The 19,781-nt window shown below is 36.4% G+C and overlaps 1 protein-coding gene across 1 annotated transcript; it reads left to right on the top strand.

Annotated features, from left to right (window-relative positions):
- Positions 1 to 7,763: 7,763 nt before the first annotated feature.
- LOC104604359 (lysine histidine transporter-like 8) lies at positions 7,764 to 12,098 on the top strand. The gene is made up of 5 exons (XM_010268662.3): positions 7,764 to 8,472; positions 8,750 to 8,883; positions 9,829 to 10,256; positions 10,401 to 10,532; positions 11,406 to 12,098. The coding sequence occupies exons 1-5, from the start codon at positions 8,003 to 8,005 to the stop codon at positions 11,895 to 11,897; spliced, it is 1,656 nt and encodes a 551-aa protein (XP_010266964.1). The 5' UTR covers positions 7,764 to 8,002; the 3' UTR covers positions 11,898 to 12,098.
- The last annotated feature ends 7,683 nt before the right edge of the window (positions 12,099 to 19,781 follow it).

The raw sequence follows: 19,781 nt of genomic DNA, 5'->3' as shown, positions 1-19,781 counted from the left end.
TGAGCTTAGAATGACCTGGCCCATGTTCATTCTACTGCCTCAAAGGAGCCACATGCTCAATCCTGTGGAATAGTGGTAATGTGGTATTCTGGTTCTGTTATGCCTAGGGGATTTATTACACGGCATTTGGTTACACATTTCAATAGAAAGTATCTGGTATTCCAGAGGCAAAATGAGCAATCACTGCTTGCTTATCCACCTAGAACTGTAAAGTGGGCCAGTACAGTCCAATACGATATGGGCCATTCCAGGCCTGTCACTGTAGTAATTGGGCTTTGCCATGGTCTGCCCAGATTCCTAGGCTGTGCTGTGTTGGGTTTTAAGGCCCATGGGCTAGTACGATACAACATGATAAAGAGGGCCAGGCTTGCAAAGCAGCCCGGCACAATCCCCATATACACACGTAGTGGCCCAGCACAATAAATCTGTATATATATATATATATATATATAAATTTTTATGTATACTATTTTATTCCAATTTTATTGTTATATTTTTCAACCTCATTTTATTGTTTCATATATAAATACATCAAAATTCATATAAAATAAAATTTTAAGACATTTTTTAATTTCCTATTTATCTTGTTAATTTATTTTAACTTTTTATATTTTTCTAAAAAAATTGTATCATCCACAGCCCACCCTGGCCCGGTCCGGCATGACGGGCCCATCTAAGCTCATACCACAGGTCGTGCTAGGCTTTCCCTTTCAAGGAGTTCTGGGCACAGTACGACCTGCACCGAAAGTGGGCCACGGTCCACATTACACCTCTACATCCACCAAATGTCGCCTAAGTGCCTATCGAATGGGATGGGCCAACCTGAGCACATCCCATGCGCAATTTCCAATATATGCTTGATTTTGAATTGGACATTGACTTTGAGGACGACCTGGTAGTCTTACTACGCTCACGCACGGGCATGGTTAAGGTTTCACTGATAGGATTGGCTCGCTTGAGCGAGAGCACATGGTCTCACTTGCCAATCCCAACTCCACTTGGGCCTCCGCCTCCTGTCCAGTCGACCTTTCCTAAAATCCATGCCCACACCATTCTAACAGTTTTTTGTAATCTTGCATTGAGATTGAGAATATCTCTCGATAAAATAAAATACATAAACAGGAAAATATTTTTAATGGAAGGCAATAAAGATTGCTCGAACAGGTTTTGCTCTGACCGAAATCAAACTCATAGTGATCAATCTAAACCATCTATAATCCTTAGATTGGCTGTGTTTAGTTCCTTAATCGGAAGCTTAATCATTAAGGTTGACAGTCACTTTGGGGTAGAAACATGGCCCATGAATAACACGCATCAAGCCCAGACAAAAGTTCAACATTGGCCAGGTTGAACGAAAGTATTGCTTTTATTTGTCTACTTGTTTATCGTGAAAATTTTTTTTGTTTGGTAGCTAGGTGACATGAGATACCTAATCTAATCTCTTCACCAATCGCTATGCTTGATTTGAAGGAAAGAGTAGGGAAAGGAAGGAAAATGTCGGAAAACCTGTACAAGATTTGTAAAGGTTTCTTCCTTTCCCTTATTTTTTCTATATTTTTCCTTCAAACCAAACATTAAGCAAATGATAGAAGATATTGATAGTCCCACTTTGCCACGAAACTTCTAATTATTTATATCTACTATCACGTTAACAAAAGGTGGGGTGCTGGACACTGGGAATAGAAAACCCGTCCCATGGTCCCATCCCTTTATTATAGTGTTCTTTCCTTTTGCTTCATATAAAGCACACGGGTCGTGATAATGCTAATTAACAACTAACGTTGATCTATCATCCCATTATCAGATGTGTTTGGCAATTGAACGGGTTTGGGTTGAGCTTTAACCCAATACATCTAACCCGCCAAGCCGTACTAATGATCCATTTAGATGACGGGTTGGGTTTAACGGGTTTAACAGTTGGAAATTGCCACTACTAATGTGATTAAACACAATGAGCCAGATGCCTGTATAAGGAATAAGATAAAAAAAAAAGTCATTTATTAAAACACTATAATTTCATAGATTTACTAAATCCTATGTTATAGTGTATATTTTACTAAAGCATCTCCTATAGTTTTCAGTCGATTTATTTAATTAACCTTTCATTAGATGATTGTAGAAAATGATAGTTTTAACTCTAAAGTTCATTGAAATAAATTTAATAAGATATAAATAAAAATGAAATGCAATTTTGCCCTTAGTAAAACAAGATCAACCACTCTATTTGTCTCTATTTGGTCAATTTTGTTTTTTGTACGAAAGAAGTGTTAGAGGCAATTTTGGATAAATAATCATGGGCCCATGACCTTCATCATTTTCCAATCAGTTTAGGTGATCATGTTACTATTTTTAGATGGAAAAACAAACACTTTTTACTAAAACATCTCCTATGGTTTACAATCAATTTATTTAATTGACCTTCCATTAGATGATAGTGGAAAATGATAGTTTTGACCCTAATGTCCATTGGAATAAATTTAATCAAAAGGAAATAAAAATGAAGTACAATTTTGCCCTTAGTAAAACAAGATCAACCACTCATTTGGCTCCATTTGGTCAGTGTTATTTTTTATACAAAGAAGTGTTAGAGGTAATTTTGGATAAATAATCATGGGCCCATGCCGTTCAAACACTTTTTAATGAAAAGTAGATTGAGTAAATAGGTTGAAAACTATAGGGGATGTCTTAATAAAATGAAAACCATAGGGTAGGTTTAAATAAATCCATAAAACTATAAGGGTGTTCTAATAAATGACCCAAAAAAAGATGTTCACCTATGGCCATTTTTTTGGTAAAAAAATAGAGAAACAAACAGCTAGAAATAAAACAAACAAAAAAAAAAAAAACAAAGAGAGAAAAACAAAGAAAAAAGACCACCCTAGGGAGGTTTTATTAGGGGTGCTCACAATTCGGTTAATCATACCATGGGCCTAATTTTCAAACCAAACCAATAGTATTGGTTTTTGGAGAACTGGTAACCAAAACCAAATTGAAGCCGATCAGTTATCCAGTTGATCAGTTTAGTTAACTGCCAGTTTAGTTTGTCAGTTTTTCAGTCTTTTTGATTTTTATAAAATATATTATAAATAAATATATACATATATAATAAAAATTAGAAATATATAATATTATATTACAAATAATATATTATATATTATAAATATATATATTCATTTTAATATATATATATATATATACTAGTTGGTTCAGTTAACTACTGATTTTTTATATTGATTAATGAAAATTGAACCAGTATCTTTGATTTTTCAAAAATATTGAACTAATCAGTTCAATTAACCAGAATTTTCCGTTTGGCCTAGTCAGTTCAATTCAAAATTTCGGTTTTTCTTGATAACCGTAGGATTTGAAACCTCACTAGCTAATAGCCTCGAACTCACCCCCAGCCAGCAACGAAGCCAACCCCGAAACAGCAACTAAACCAGATCTTCCTTTGGCTGCAAACTCATGAGCTGCTCCATTATAAGTTCTATTAATAAGGGACAACCTGAGCCATCTAGGTTATACAAATCCTTTAACAGCGGCCACATTGAAGGCGAATAAGCAAAATATTACTGATTAACAACATTTATTATGTTGGCAGAATCACAATCCATACAAATGATGAATAACTTGAAGCCCAAGTTCACCTATGGCGATGAACCCTAGTCCAATGTTTTCATAACCGGACTTGACCAGATGGTCGGATTCGAATCGATCACTTGACCGGTCCCGTTTTATTCTATAACTGTTTTTTGGCCAAAATTTGTTGATTTGATCAGCAAATCACTAATCTGGGCAGTCGAGTTTAACAATTTTTTATCATTTTTTGTTTTTTTACTTTTTTAATTTTTTTTTTTGTTTTTTTATCAGAATAGGCCATCCATTTGATTCAAATGGTCAGACTGCTCGACTCAGGAACTAGACCCCTGAATGGTTTATTGTCCAATTCAATTTTAAAAACCGTCCCCTTGTCCAGGATATGTGGTCTGTTTCGTCTTATGAAAGACATATTAAGAGTCAAAGACTCAAAGTAGCTTGGCAGTGCAGAGACGGACTATCGGTCTATTGCGAGGGTTGAGGTCTTTGAGGAGGTGCCCAGGCTCCTCATTAGCTACTAGTGTACGTTCTAGGGCTGTTCATGGGTCGGGTTGGGTCAGCTTACTAGGGTTTTCCCAACTAACCCGACATGGTCGGGTTACCTGAGATGGAAACCGAAACCAACCCAGTGTTAAGCAAAACCGACCTGGTCGGTTTGGGTCAGTTTTGGTTTTTCTCCTGTACAAAAAGGACATAGAAGTCTAAAAGAAAATATCTATTCTGAAAACTGAAAACTGAAGTTTTTAAGATATTTTCTGGAAATATATTTAAAAAGTTAGAATTAAAATAGAAGACAAAAGTTATCAAGAAAATAGAAAGTCAAACTGTTTTATAGAAAGAATGCTGAAATTTGTATATTTCAGGAAACTTTCTAAGTTCTAATCTAAGTAAAAAAGGACACCTAATTCTAATTGTAATTGTCTAATTGGTTGCCTATTTGGTGTAAAAGACTATAGAAAGTAGGATAGAGACAACTTAGTTAAATAGGAACTAGAAGACTAGGTTAGGTTGTAATTAGGAATTATGATGGAGTCAACTTAGTTAAATAGGAACTAAGTCGGTTCGGTTCGGGTCGGTTTTGGTTTTCACACAAGATAACCGAAACCGACCCGAACCATCGGTTTATGAATTTATACAACCCAAAACCGACTGGTGCTTATGAAAACTTGGCCAATTCGAGTTGGATCAGTCTGGGTTGGTTGGTTTGGTCGGGTTGGGCCTTCTTATGAACAGCCCTAGTACGTTCATATTTTCTCTTCACATAAACGGCAATGATCATATGGAAATTTGCAGCCTACCGCGTTTCAGTTCACACTTTTTCCTTTTGCACTTTAGGTTGCATTTGGATGTGATGTAAATAAAGAAGTTTTGTAGGCATTTGGAAAAAGGGTGTAAATTATTATCGATGTAAAATTTCACTTTGGTTCAGTTTTGCATGCGTTTGGATGGAGTGGAGTTTTACGTTGATAATTGATGTAAAATCTCATCAGTTTTAAAGTTCATTACACTCTTCCACCCATCACTATTTTCAAAAAGCAAGGGTTACTTTCATGGTTTAGTGTAAAACGTCATCAGTGTATTTTTACAACGATGACGTTTTACACTGATTCCAAACACAGCCTTAGGTTGTGTTTGGTTGCAATACAATTTTATTTGCATTAATACAAATGCATGGATTGGGAATGCAAATGAAGAAAATGCAAATTCCCACTTAATTTTGTTTTTTATTTTACCTTATTTTAATTCATGTCTTAGTTTACTTCATTTTTATTACAATCAAACAAAATAAGCCAAAATTTGAAACAAAAATAGGTCAGAATTTACAATCAAACCATTTGCACTGTCATAGTTTTGCGTCAGTGCAAATTTATTTACATTGCAACCAAACACAGCCTTAATTTCATTTGGTGATTCTTCAGCACTTTCACGGGTGTTTCTGAAAAAAGAGAAGTGATACTTTGCACTATGTCTATCGATTGTGTTGGCCACAAACGAGACTTATTGGGGTTCCTTTTAGTGTCAAATGTAGACAATCTGCCAAGAATTGGGCTCTTTTATAGAATCTGAAGATGGAGATTGTTGCTTCTTTCCACTGTGGTACCTCCATCTCCTTTTCCTTCTTAATCAACTTGCTTTATCATTACCACTTGTGAGAGACAAAATTAATCCGACTTTGTTTTTCTTTTTCTTAAATAACAATCTTCATTACTTTCCTGGTTTAACTCAATGGGGACCTCATGAGGTTTTAGGTATAGGATAAAGTGTTTTTGCTCTTGTTTTGTTTTTTTTTATGTTTTTTTTTTTTTTTTTGTTCTTGTAGGCTGGGTTGAGAGGATGAGGTTGTGCTTTATATTTGAGTTTCTGAGAAAGGTGGGCTACGTCCTCCCCTTTGTTTAATCTTCCTCTTTTTTCATAATGGTGGATTAATAAAAGTTTAAGGTGACCACCCATTCATACATATCCTAGTCTAGTCTTATAATATGGATCCCAAGTTTTCACTTTTGACTGTACACACCACAAAACAAGGCCCCATGTCCCATTGGGATCGGATGTGTCTAGCTATTCCTAATTTAATTAATTTCTAAAGAAAATAAAGGGAAAATTCTATATTAGTATCTTATACTTTGGGTTTAGTGCCACTTTATTCTCCTAACTTTAAAATATGACAATTCAATATCTGAACTTTCAAAATATGACAATCCAGTACTTGTTGTTAACTACCTGTTAATCCGCCACTAAGTGGCATTTGAAAAAGACACAAATGTTCTTCAAGTATTATCTAATTTTCTTTATCAACCATTCAAAAATTGACAAAAAATTAACATACTCAAATCCTTGCCTCTTCTATTCAAGAAAGTTGAGGTCACCAGAATGCCCACTCATATGTGACCCCAACTTTCTTGAATGGAAAAGACAAAGATTTGGGACTGTTAATTTTTTGTCAACGTTTAGATGGTTGATAAGGAAAATTAAATAGCACTTGAAGGGTATTTGTGTATTTTTCAAATGCCACTTAACGGATGGTTAACAGCTAGTTAATGGTAAGTATTAGAGTGTCATGTTTAAAAGTTTAAATATTGAATTGTCATATTTTAAAGTTTAGAAATCAAAGTGGCACTAGGCCCAGAGTACAGGGTACTAATCCGAAATTTTCCCAAAAATAAAATACTAATACCAACCCTAATAAGTGTTTTGTTTTGATGAATGCCGTATACAAGAAATTGCTTTCCCTGTCCAAAGCACTAAATAAGAGAATCCTGAGGTGGCATCAACAATTAACACTCAATTAATTTCGCTTAAATCATGGCTTTTGTTTGACCTAAATAAAGGGTTTCCATCAACTTTTAATCAGTCTTCGTCTCAAAGACATAAAGTTAATTTAAGTGAGCGAGTAGTAACCTCTTGCAAACACTAAACCTAAAGGAAAGGGACAAGAAACCCCATACAGTGCTAGTGATTAGACCCTTCACTAGGCACCGCTACCCAGTTCCAGCCTTCCAGGTAGTGCACCTCACAAAGGGGCCGCTTATGCCCTAAAGTGAACAGATCTTCTAAGCATCTTCTCTGCACCGTCCGATATGAAATATGTAGTAGCTAGTGTGGTGTTGTTCAAAGGGCCTGGACGGCTGAACCCCAAGTCGCAATCCGATGGCGAGTCCACACATGTGGGCAATCATCCAGAATATGGACTTGGACTTGGAATTTTGGCTTGTCAACAACGAAAGTGCTAGATTATTTGGATGATTCTCATGTAATAATTCAACCACTAATCTCTCTGTATGGACATGAAGAAAATCATAATGTCACATTCTTGAGTAGTATAAAGATAGATCGGCCCCCACTGTCTTAATATTCATATATTTCCTTATATTAAGGCCCATTCGTTTACCGGTAACTATGTATGTATTCATCCGGGCAAAGGCAAAAGTTATTCGAATAAATTGTGGTGTCTATATTTATTTGCATCAACATCTTACCCACATTAGGAAAGTATCAATTACCCAAAAAATCAATACTAAAAAATAATCTTTTCATGAGACCCAAATTTAATAAATTGATTAATTATCCGGTTACCGGTAAAAGAAAGAGGCCTTAGCATTTAGCTAGGAATCGATCGCTTTAAATAATTATCAATTATATTTCATTATCACTATGTGACATCAACCATGTAGCAGCCAATAGTGATTAGTCAGTCTACGGCTTCTGCTCGGTCCGGTCTCTTCGCCCAGGCGGCCCTCATGAGTTCTCGGTGTTTGTTCTATTTCCGAGGCTCCTACTTTCTGGTTCCTGACCGTCAATAGACAAACCAACCTCAATCTGCCTGAATAAATAAAAGATTAAAGAAAGCCAGCCATCAACATCGACACCTACCAACTTCACCGCTGCAAACAATTAGTATATATACATGAGTGTTTTGGGTGTCTCTGTGATCGAGTCGAGAAGAGAGAGAGAGAGAGAGAGAGAGAGAGAGAGAGAGATGGGTGAAGTCTGTGAGATGGTGGAAATGGAATCGGTTGAAGTAAGAACAGCTGCATCTGTAGCAAGGACACCGCCCATCTCGGTCCCTCCCTTCCAACTCCATTCTCCATCCCTGACTCGATCGCCACTACTGGATTCCGCCCCAAGAGCACCCACAACCCCGCTGGCCTCGCGCTTAATTACCCCATTAACCAGCCCGATGAAGAAAGCGATCAAGAACATGCAAGGATACCTGGAAGACGTGGGCCACATCACCAAGCTTGATCCCCAAGATGCATGGCTTCCAATCACAGAGTCCAGAAATGGCAACGCCTACTACGCGGCTTTCCACACCCTCAGTTCCGGAATCGGATTTCAAGCCCTTGTGCTTCCCTTTGCCTTCATCTTCCTTGGGTGGTAAGTAATTCAGTATATCGCGCACAGAATATAATACAAGAATATACTTAATTATAATTGGAATCCACGATCCGAGATTCTGATGAAACTTCTAAGGATGCATTATCATATTGATTAATTCCCGGTTCACAAGATCGGAAAAGAAATTCTAACAAACAATTTCACTGGGTAGCGTCTGACTAGTCTGTAAAAATTAAATAAAAAACAATCTGGAAAGGAGAGCTGGCTTTATCTGATGTATCCTTTTCCTCTTTTTCTTTTCCCTTCTTTCTTTCAGGACATGGGGGATCCTATGTTTGTTGACGGCATTCGCTTGGCAGCTTTACACTCTGTGGTTGCTCGTCAATCTCCATGAATCCGTGCCTGGGACTCGCTACAGCAGATACCTCCAGTTAGCCATGGCAACTTTCGGTAAGCTCGCTGCTAATCACAAAGGACTTAAGATTTCAACATTATCGGAATGCCCTTAAAACCACATATGCTTAATATCAGTTTGCGAAAAGGCTTAAGAACTGGATGTTTGTAAAGAGAAACAACCATCCTATTGGATCGATGCCGAACCCCCCAAAACGTTGATGCCTGCAACGTTATTCCCTCTTAATTTACGTGTTCTAATTAAGACTTCAATCTGAACAGAAAGTGGAAGAGTGTAGACTTTTAGGTGGGTATATAGTGGTAGAAGCGCCAACCAATTCTGTCCACCATAATGAGAAGGGAAAACAATAATCAGCTAAGCCGTTCCTTGTCCACAAGTCCTGATAAATAATTAATAAAGGGATCAGTGGTCAAGTTAATAAGATCATCTGATCAAACAGCTGGTGAACCAAATCCCATCGCGATGAACCTACGCATAAAACATCAAAACCCCTGAAATTAAAAGACAAAACACGTTTTGTCTTTACCGCAACAACGACGTGAGAACACACGCAAAAGCAAAACTTATTGGGTCTTTCGTCGCGGAGACAGAAGAATTTCTGGTTAATTTGTGAGACACGATAGAGAAGGGGTTGCGTCATGTTAATTTCATTGTGTATGTCATCATAATTTGAGTCTCAGCAGCAGATAAAGCTATTGATTGACCCATTAATGCCACAGACCTCTCTGGACGGGAATTACCTAGTCCCTTCTCGATATCGATTCGTCATGGCGGTGAGGTTGGGAAAGCCGAAAGCTTAAGTACTGTATAACCCAGCACCGGCTCGAACTGGACTCCGAACCAGTTGCCAGGCCCACCATGAAAACGATTTAGGGATTATCAGATTCTAGAAAATCTCATCTCAGGCACCGATCGATGCAGATGCACGCACCTTTACACTGCTCTAATCACATATATGTGATCAATGGTGGTCATCCCAGGTGAAAAGCGAGGAAAGCTGCTGGCCCTGTTCCCCCTTAAGTACCTCTCAGGTGGCTCCTGCGTTGCGCTGATCATGTTCAACGGTGCAACCATGAAGCTTTTCTTTCGCACAGTGTGCGGGAACATGTGCAACGAGAAGCCATTGACGACTGTGGAGTGGTATTTGGTGTTCACGTGCCTGGCCATTGTTATAGCTCAGCTACCCAACTTGAATTCCATCGCCGGAGTGTCGCTGATCGGTGCCATCACCGCTGTGAGCTATTGTACCATCATATGGATCCTGTCCGTCAGCAAGACTAGGCCCACGAATGTCTCTTACAAGCCACTCGACGCAAAATCCGACATCGATAGGATTTGCGGTATACTCAACGCACTTGGGATCATTTCTTTTGCTTTCAGAGGTCATAATCTTGTGCTGGAAATACAGGTTGGTTGGTCCCTTTTTAATTAATTGTTTGCTTTGTTGTAGATATATATATTGGAAGAAAGCTAGTCATCTTGTTCCAAAGGAATTTTGCTTGATGCTTTGCCTTTGACATGATATATGGTTATTGACTTATTGTTGTTGCAGGGGACAATGCCGTCAAGTCTAAAACATCCGGCTCGCGTGCCCATGTGGAGAGGAGTGAAGCTTGCGTACCTGTTCATCGCAACCTGCTTATTTCCCCTCGCAATTGGTGGCTATTGGGCCTACGGAAATTCGGTGAGTATCCTAACTTAATTAGGGAGGTGCCGTTTGACAAGTTTTTTTTAGAAACAAAGCTCTTCCATAAGCCCACAAGATGGCCAAAAGAAGCATTGAGATTTTTGGGGTCTCGCTTTTAAAGCTTTAGGTGGTTTAGTCTAAATTCATTTAAAAGATGTTTATCGTGCAAAAGATCATAAAAGCTTTATTTGAAACTTTCAAAATGTGTCATTTTCCGTCTTTTTTTTATCCTTGCATCTTTCAATCTTTTCAAGGAGGTAGACTGACTTTTATAGAAACCCATAAGACCACACTAAAAGACTTGCCCAAATGCCACCTTATTCTCCCTCTACCACTACAGCTAGACTCTGAACTTGAATCTTCTCCTCACACAAACCTCATAGCATGTACCAATTGCATATGAAAATTTCTCCCATATTTGTATATTATTATTTATGAGAGATATTTTTAATACGTTCAAAACAGATCCCAATTGGATTGGACCGGTAGAGAACATGTTAGAAAATAAAACCTATTCAAATACCTCACTTAACAATTTAAGCTTTTAGGTTGAATGGTTTTTTGACATGGTATCATAGCCACTTTGACCAAGTGGTCTAGTACTTGATTCTTGTTATCCCATTATAATTAATTAAGTTTTTGCTCAAAGTATGGGTGGACTTGTTCTGTACACCCTTCAAGCCCAATGGACCCTTATGTGAGAGGACATGTTAGAAAATAAACCTATTCAAAGACCTCACTTGGCATCACTTAACATTTTAAGCTTTTAGGTTAAGTGGTTCTTTGACTCAACACAAGCAGATAATTGTCTTATTCTCTGTAATTTTATTTCTAATGCATGATGTAAAGCTTCCATATATATAATGGCAGATGCCTAATAATAATGCTGGGATACTGAGCGCCTTGTACAAATTCCATGGCCACGAAACGTCAAGATTCGTGCTAGGGTTAACATGCCTGCTCATTGTGATCAACGGACTAAGCTCATTCCAAATCTACGCCATGCCAATCTTCGACGACCTGGAGGCCGCCTATACCAGGAAGAAGAACAAGCCATGCCCACGGTGGCTCCGCGCAGCATTCAGGGCCCTCTTCGGCTGCATCGCATTCTTTATAGCGGTGGCTCTCCCCTTCTTGCCAAGCTTGGCCGGTCTGCTGGGAGGGATTGCCTTGCCCATAACCTTAGCCTACCCATGCTTCATGTGGATCGTCGTCAGGAAGCCTCAGCGATACGGTGTCATGTGTTGCGTCAACTGGGCGCTCGGATGCCTCGGCCTGATTCTCAGCGTTCTAGTAACCATCGCCGCGGTGTGGAAAATTGTTGACACCGATGTTAAATTCCACTTCTTCAGGCCCCAATGAAACTAGCTAAATTCCACTAACACCCATCCATCAGGATTCAGGCCATCGCTAAGCTATATATAAATTGAAGATTCAGCCGGCCACCCAGTTCTCATGATGTACATATACATCAAGTCGCACTTAAATGAATGAAATTTTGCATGCATAAGTGTACAAGTGTAAAACAGAGTTGAATATATCTTGCACTGTTTTAGTCTGTTATACTTTTCTTCCATTTTTTTCTCTTTGGGCACTATTATTTTTTCTCTTTTCTTTTTTCTTTTTGATATAATTGTAAGTAGATCCCTTTTATTAGAATTCTCAAAGGCCTCATTCGTTTTTCAGTAAGTTATTTATCCCATGCTCTTTTATTTCCCATGTAAATAAGGCAATAACCATTTTAGTCACAAAAAATTAATTATTAAAAGGGGCATTTTTATCCTATTCAAGTATTGACAACTTTCTCTCAGTGGGAAAGTTATTTACCTGTCCAAGAGATGGTATGTGATACACAGGGAAATAAACTTTCTCTACACCCCACATAAATCTGAAAAAAGAACATGAATTTTTTGGTCAAAACATTTCCCTCTCAAAATCCAAAAAAAAGAATGCCCCTAAAATGAGGCATGAAAATGTCGAAAATATTCATCTAGTTACTTCTGACTGAAATATTTGTTTTCCAAATTTGCCCTTATATCAATTGTTTAAATATAAAAATGCATTTTTAAATTCTCTTTATTTTATTGTTTTATAAAATTTATATTTTTATAGAAATCACCCTCGATAAAAATTTTGGATACTTTCATGTCGGTGGATTCAGGGGTCTACTTATAATTAAAGTTTTAAGGGAAGTGATTACATTGCAAATATCAAATTTAAAAGAAGATTTCAGCTGCTATGAGTCCTTTTTTTTTCTCTTGCTAAGAGGAATTTGTATAAGATTGGGACCCACTTTTGCTGCTGCTATGAGGCTATGAACCGAACATTGGTAGAATAATAAGTGTCAAAATTTCATGGGCTCCGCAATTCCGCATGAAAGACACATAAAATCTCGTGGTCATTGTTTGCCCTTTTCAGGAGTTAATAGTCTGTTTCCGCTTTTCAAGGGTTTGTGAGATCCACATGTATAATGGCTTACATCATGCTGATCATGTCATCTCTATGACATACTTCCTATGATGAACGTTCACCGTTGACTGAAACTCTCTCGATTCCAGCTTCTCCGAAATTGCTTAAGGTCATCTCGTTTCCTGGCTTGCCGCCATGAGAATGGAAAGTTTTTATCAACATGCACTCCTTCCATTAGGATTGCAAATTTTCAAAACTATCAAACTCTGGCTTCACTTTGTTACCTTTGCTACCAAAAAAGGCAAAATCTCTTTCTAAAACTGCGTTCTATTTTTTATTTTCGGGGCAATGTCTCTTTAGCACAAACATGCAACCATATTAAACTTATATTAATCCTTCATTGTGGCTTTGTATTGTTGCACTAAAATATTTCGTACCGTGTTTTCCTTTTTATTTTTATTTAGTTTAGAAAATATATACGTTTTGTTTTATTTCTGGAGACGATACCATCGATCGAAGGAAAATATATATATATATATATAGTAACAGAAGGATGAATTTTAATGGCGCACAGAGATAGAAGTAGAGTTAGGCAAAAAGGGGGCCTATGGGAAAGTTGGTTAACTGGTAAGCACCAAATGGTAAAAGCCAGCTGCGAAAAACGTGAAAATTAATCGAGTATTACAAGCTCTAATTTCATGTTCACACTTCACACCTTTACCATATAAATCATGCTTTGCACAGTGAGTTCATTTTGGAATTAGTTAGAATGAAATTTCTGTTTTCAAGAAAAGTGGAGGGAATGGTCCAAATAAGAATGAGAATGGGATTTCAATTCCATCCAATCAAATAGTTAGAACGGGAATAGTCCATTTCCATTCTAATTCTGATTCCGGAATCCTATTCCCACAACCCATATAAACCAATAGACCTTAAGAAATTTCCTCTATGACCCCTAATTTAGCCACATGGAATGATGACATCACATGTAGGGCCCATCCTAATTTCACTTCTGTAGTAAGACACGTTACCATGATGTGGGGTAAAAGAATATTTGCACCCAATGTTCTTTTAGTTAAAAAAGACAACGATGGGACTGAGTGGAAGTGTGGAACAATGCATAATGCGGTTGAAGCACTCCCTATATGCAAAGTTTTTACCTATACCAAAGGCCATGGTTTTGAAAACCCAGGAACCAGTCACGCAAACTGGTTTGTTTTACCCTAAATTCATTCCTGGGCCTAAAATCGTTGATTTGGCCAATAATTCCCTGACGTGCATAGTCGAACCGTCGAACTGCCAATATAGTCAATGATTTCTAGTCATTTTTATTTTAATTATTTTTTAATATTTTATTTTTTAAAATAGAATGGACCATCCGTTCAAACCAGGCAGATGAATCATTTGACCCAGAAACGGTAGCCAAAACAGTTTCGTGTCCGATCTTGTTTCTAAAACCTTGCCAAAAACCGCTTGGGGTTTACTAGTAACTGTGCATATGTATTGTACATAGCAATTTTTTTTTATGATAATGAAAACAAAAGTATGTTTCCAAAATTTTCTATGATTTTTTTATATATTTTTGTCTATAAAAATTTTTCTTATTTGTCACACTTATTTTTGTTTAATATGATTAATATATGATATTAGAGATATACCCAAATATTTTCTACAATTTTTTGTTTTTTTTACTTTTGTGTGTTATTATTATTATTATTATTAAATTAAATGCAATGTAGATCTCTTTTCCCGCAGTTTGGTAAAGGTGTGAAAGAACCCTGAAATCGAGGAAAATATGCAATCTTATCAACATTTTCCTCAATTTTGAAGCATAATTTCACATCAAAATTTTAAAAGCAAAGCTCTGTACTCAATTTCCATCTATAAAAATAGAACATTGATTTGCCATCTTCGTCGCCTCTTATCTCCAAGGAGCTCCATAGCTAAGCATCATCAATGGTCACCTTCACACAGCTCTGCCATCAAAGTGATAGTTGCCTCCATTGAGAAACCCTCTCCACCGTCCTTCGATGATCAAATTGTTGTTCCGCCATTCCCCCAACACGTACATCATAGTCTGACGGTGACTTGTGGCAGTGGTGAGTGAAGATTAATTACTAGCACCGAAACACTTCAACAAAGATCAATAGTCGTGTTCATGGTGGGTACAATCAGCGTAGTTCTACATGTCGATTACCAAGAGAATGGAGGTTTTCATAGACCGAGGTTAGCTCTCTTGTTTAGGTTTCTACCTTCTAAATTTTCTATACAAGAGGGAAAAACCCAAATTACACATTTAGCCTGGTCTTTTTAACAAATTACTGGAACTTGTTTGTGGCTACTAGCTAGTAGCTACAGACGCACAAAAAAAAAAATCGCAGCTAAAAGATTCTATTTGCCCGTGGCCATAATTGTATAGGCTTTAACTACAAACATATTGTCCATGGCTAATAACTATTTATAGCTATAACTATGGATTTTAGTTATCCATGGTTGCTGAGAGTGATCATTTCAGCCCAGCCCAATCTAGAAATTTTAAGCTTGGGCCTGATTTTTTATTTAGGATCGGCCCAATTCTAGGCTCATATCATACCCACAAATTTTAGGGTCAGACTTGGGCCTATTATTTCAAGCCCAGTTCGAGCCCAACCTGACCTGCATATATTTAAATATATGTATTTTTACACATAATATATACATACATACATACATATATATATAGTTCTTTTATGTTATACTATATTATATATATATATAAATATTATAATTTGACAATTATAATATTATATATATAATATATATGATATTTTATATTATATAAGGTATAAAATAAATTTATATGCATATTAATCATATATCATATTTAATATAAAATATTATATATACATAAAAGACTTAGGCCCGAGCATGTGTAGGGCCCGACCTTGGCTACTATTTTAGGCTTGGAACTTAGGTCGGGTCAAGCCCTAACCTAGGATTTGTTATTATTATTATTATTATTATTATTATTATTATTATTATTATTATTATTATTATTATTATTATTATTATTATTTGATTAATTAATTAATTAAGGGTTTTTTAATACACAACTAAGCACAAATGTCCGACCCACACCTAGGTTGGGCCTGGGCAGCCATAAACATCATTGATACCTTATTAAAGCTCGAATCCTGATCATCCCTACTAGGGGTGCCTAGCCTGAAACTCCTAGTACGGGTAAATTAGCCCCATTAATATATAATTATTAATTAATTAAATGTTAAATATTATTTTAGTTAATTTTTATTAATAATTATTTAAGTAATAATGTTTTGTATTATTTTCTATTTTATATTAATTATTCATATTTTATTAATTAGTTAATTGATTGATTTTAATACGACTAAGCCCAAATGCCCAACCCGCACTCTTGTTGGGCTTGGGAAGACATAAACATCATTGATACCTTGTTAAAACCCGTCTCATGATCATCACTACAAGGGCTTGAACTAAAAACCCGGCTCAGTCAAACCCACAAATCCTGGGCTTGCACACAAGTTTTTTGGTTTAGGCCTAGCCCAACTCAAAGGTAGGATCATAAAAAAAAGGGTAAAATACAAAAAACTCTCCTCAAGTTTTGAGTTCTGTGTTTTTTAGACTCGATTTATGATTAGTTTAAGTTCTAAGTTTTATGTTTTTTAGGTTCGATTTTTTATGTCTTTAAGTTCGACTTCTGATTTATTTAAGTTCGATTTCTGTGTTTTTTATGTTTAAGTTCTGAGTTCTTTTTAGGTTTGATTTCTGATTTATTTATGTTCTGAGTTCTGTGTTTTTCTAGGTTCGATTTCTGATTTCTTTAAGTTCGACTTCTAATTTATTTAAGTTCGATTTCTGTGTTTTTTAGGTTCGAATTCTGATTTATTTAAGATCTGATTTCTGTGTTTTTTAGGTTCTATTTCTTGAGTTCATATTGAGTTCTGATTTTTTAAATTCGAGTTCTGATTTCTTAAGTTTGATTTCTGATTTTCTGAGATCGGAGTGATGGAGTGATAGGAATTCTAATTTTCTTGTAGGAGCTCAATTTTGTGCCATATTTATGTTTTGCATAGGTACTTTATCTTACAATGTTGAAATTGGTCCCCCACTACGACACTATCAAGGTTGACTTTAGTGATCAGATATAGGTCGGCTTTAGTGATCAAAAACGTTTTTAGGAATGCATGCATGGTTCAGATATAGGTCGGCTTTAGTGATTAGAAGCCATTACATCCTTAATATATGGGTATGCATTTTTTAGTGTTTGGTAATTTATTTGTACTTGTTTTCAGTCTGGTTAAATGGAATTTTCTATGGGTCATCATATTGATAATGAAGAGCATGAAGTAATTCACTATGTTGATATGAATGTATCTAATGTTGACCTAAATGTGCAAGATGAAATGTTTGACTACAAGTTTAGTGAAGATGAAGTCAATGATGGGGATGATAATATTATTATCTTTGATGCTGAGATGAATGAAAAGGATATCGGGATTCAAATAGTGAATGATAATGGCCTATCAGACAATGAACCCATATCAGAATATGAGAGCCTAATAGATTCAGATGATAATGGTGCAAGACATGTACTTGAAGTACCGGATGGAGATAACCAACCAACCAAATCAGAAAGCCATGACAACAAAGGGGCATAGTCCAAAAAACCAACCAACCAAATCAGATTTGTCAATCTAGGGCTAACTTTCATGATAGAACACATTTGATGGTAGGTCTTGCTCCTCTTGGTGAAGGATAATATACTTATACCCAAAGAAAAAGACAAAATCACAAATGGCATGGCCCCATATCCAATATTCTGCCTTGATTTCTATACATCTGCCTGGCTAACTGTGATGTATGGACAAAGTCCGGGTGTTCAATTAAGTAACTAGATTATTTGGGATTGTAAAGAAGAAGTAGAAAGTTCTAGTATGCCATTTTGGGTGGTTGGCAGCACATCTGTTTCATTTTTTCTTTTGGGGCATATGGGAATTTGGTTCTCTAAAATTGGGGTCGAGTGGGTTGTTGGAGTGTCCTGAGGCTTCTTGGTAAGGGTGAGTTTTGTTTATTTATGGCTGTTTGTTCTGGGTTGAGCATTCATATCCAGCATTAAACATGTTCTACTCTATTACAAATGTTCAATTACATATCTATAAAACTAAGACTCTCTTATACTTGTGAGTGAACCTTGAAAATGGCCCAAATGACGATAAAGAAAATAGTCACCAGTGCCATATTACTTGGTTTGCATGATGAATTTTGTCCATCCACCTTTGCACCCAAGTCAGTCAGTACTCCTTTCATTTCATATAACTAAGCCACTATTTTTTCCCTCATTACCTTTAATTCTGGATTGATTACCTCTTCCCATTGTTCCATCACCATTGAATAATTATCTTGGTCATCATCTTCATCGAAAGGGTTACACCATGAAAAAAAAATTACACTCTTTTGAATTTCCACCTATCTATTTGAAGAATAAAATAAGCATAAATAAATCATAGCTCCACAAATCAAGAAGAAAACTTGAGGTAAACTAAAGGGGAGGTTTTTATTATTGTCAGAAACTTGAGGGGAGGTTTTTGTATTTTACCCTGAAAAAGAGAGACTTTGTTGTACTTTTCCTCCTTCCCTCGTAAAACCCTCCATTCGCACCCAAACACTTTATTCTATTTTTCCCCTTCCCTCCTGAAACCTCTTATTCTGTTTTGACCTTTCTTTCGTTCTTCTTTCTATACCTTCAAACCCTTGTTGTCTTTCATCAAAGTGTTTCTATAGTGGACAGATCAATACATTTCCGAGTCTCAATTATTACAAGACTAATCCACCTAAGAAAGTAACCAAATAACCCATAGTAGATTTCCTTTAGTCAATGTCACCAATTATATTTGCATCTGTATAACCATCCAACACAAAAGTTTGCTCTTTCCAAGACATGACTCATCTTGGAGGTGCGAGGTGCCTTAGAGGTATCTAAGGACCCATTGCATTGCAGCCCAGTGTCTTTTGGTAGGATTTAAGAGGAATCTGCTTACAACTCAAACAACATGAGTGAAGTCAGATCTTGTGCAATTCATGGAAAATGTTAGACTTCCCACGGCTGACGCATAAAACATACCATTCATTTCTTCTGCTTCTTTTTCATTTGTAGGACATTGTTGTGAGCTTAATCTGAAATGTCCTACAAGTGGAGTATTAACTAGTTTAGCTTTGCTAAAATTGAATCTCTCCATATCTTTTCAATGTACCTCTCCTAAGACAACCATAGCCTTTTGTTCTTCCTGACTCAAAGAATCGTCATGCCTAGAATTGTTTAGCTAGTCTTAAATCCCTCATAGCAAAGGATTTCTTTAGCTCCTTCAACATCTCAATTTTCTTGGTATCTTGGCCAACAATCAACATATCATCACCATAGAGAATAATAATGAAATTAATTGTTTGAGAAATACTTTACAATTATACAATGGTCAAACGAGGTTTTGTTGAGCCTATGATTTGTCGTGAAGGATTCAAATGTCTTGTACCACTACCTCGGAGCTTGTTTGATTCCGTAAAGATTCTCCTTTAATCTTTTTAGTATCTTGGCCAACGATCAACATATCTGTTAAATAGAGTATGCCCTTAGCTCCAATCAGATTAATATACACAAAACATTTATCAATAAATGAATAAAGTACATTATTATTTTATGTTATAATTTGTTTATTTCTATGAATTGCTCCTTAAATTAGACACTTATGAGACTTGTGTTAATTTAAAATGTTCTCAGCCATTGGATAGACTTGGAGTTTATCCTAACAAGGGTGACACTAATGC

Source organism: Nelumbo nucifera, chromosome 6, assembly GCF_055504915.1.
Source record: "Nelumbo nucifera cultivar China Antique chromosome 6, China Antique-T2T, whole genome shotgun sequence".
NCBI classification, from domain to species: Eukaryota; Viridiplantae; Streptophyta; class Magnoliopsida; order Proteales; family Nelumbonaceae; genus Nelumbo; species Nelumbo nucifera.
Note: the sequence above shows the minus strand (reverse complement) of the source record. Positions and strands in the feature narration are given on the sequence as shown.

Bases quoted from the DNA above. Each gene is read 5' to 3' on its own strand.
- LOC104604359 (XM_010268662.3), top strand. From the start codon at position 8,003: ATGAGTGTTTTGGGTGTCTCTGTGATCGAGTCGAGAAGAGAGAGAGAG. The intron at 10,257-10,400 runs GTTGGTTGGTCC...TTGTTGTTGCAG, and splicing joins ATCTTGTGCTGGAAATACAG to GGGACAATGCCGTCAAGTCT. The intron at 10,533-11,405 runs GTGAGTATCCTA...ATATAATGGCAG, and splicing joins ATTGGGCCTACGGAAATTCG to ATGCCTAATAATAATGCTGG.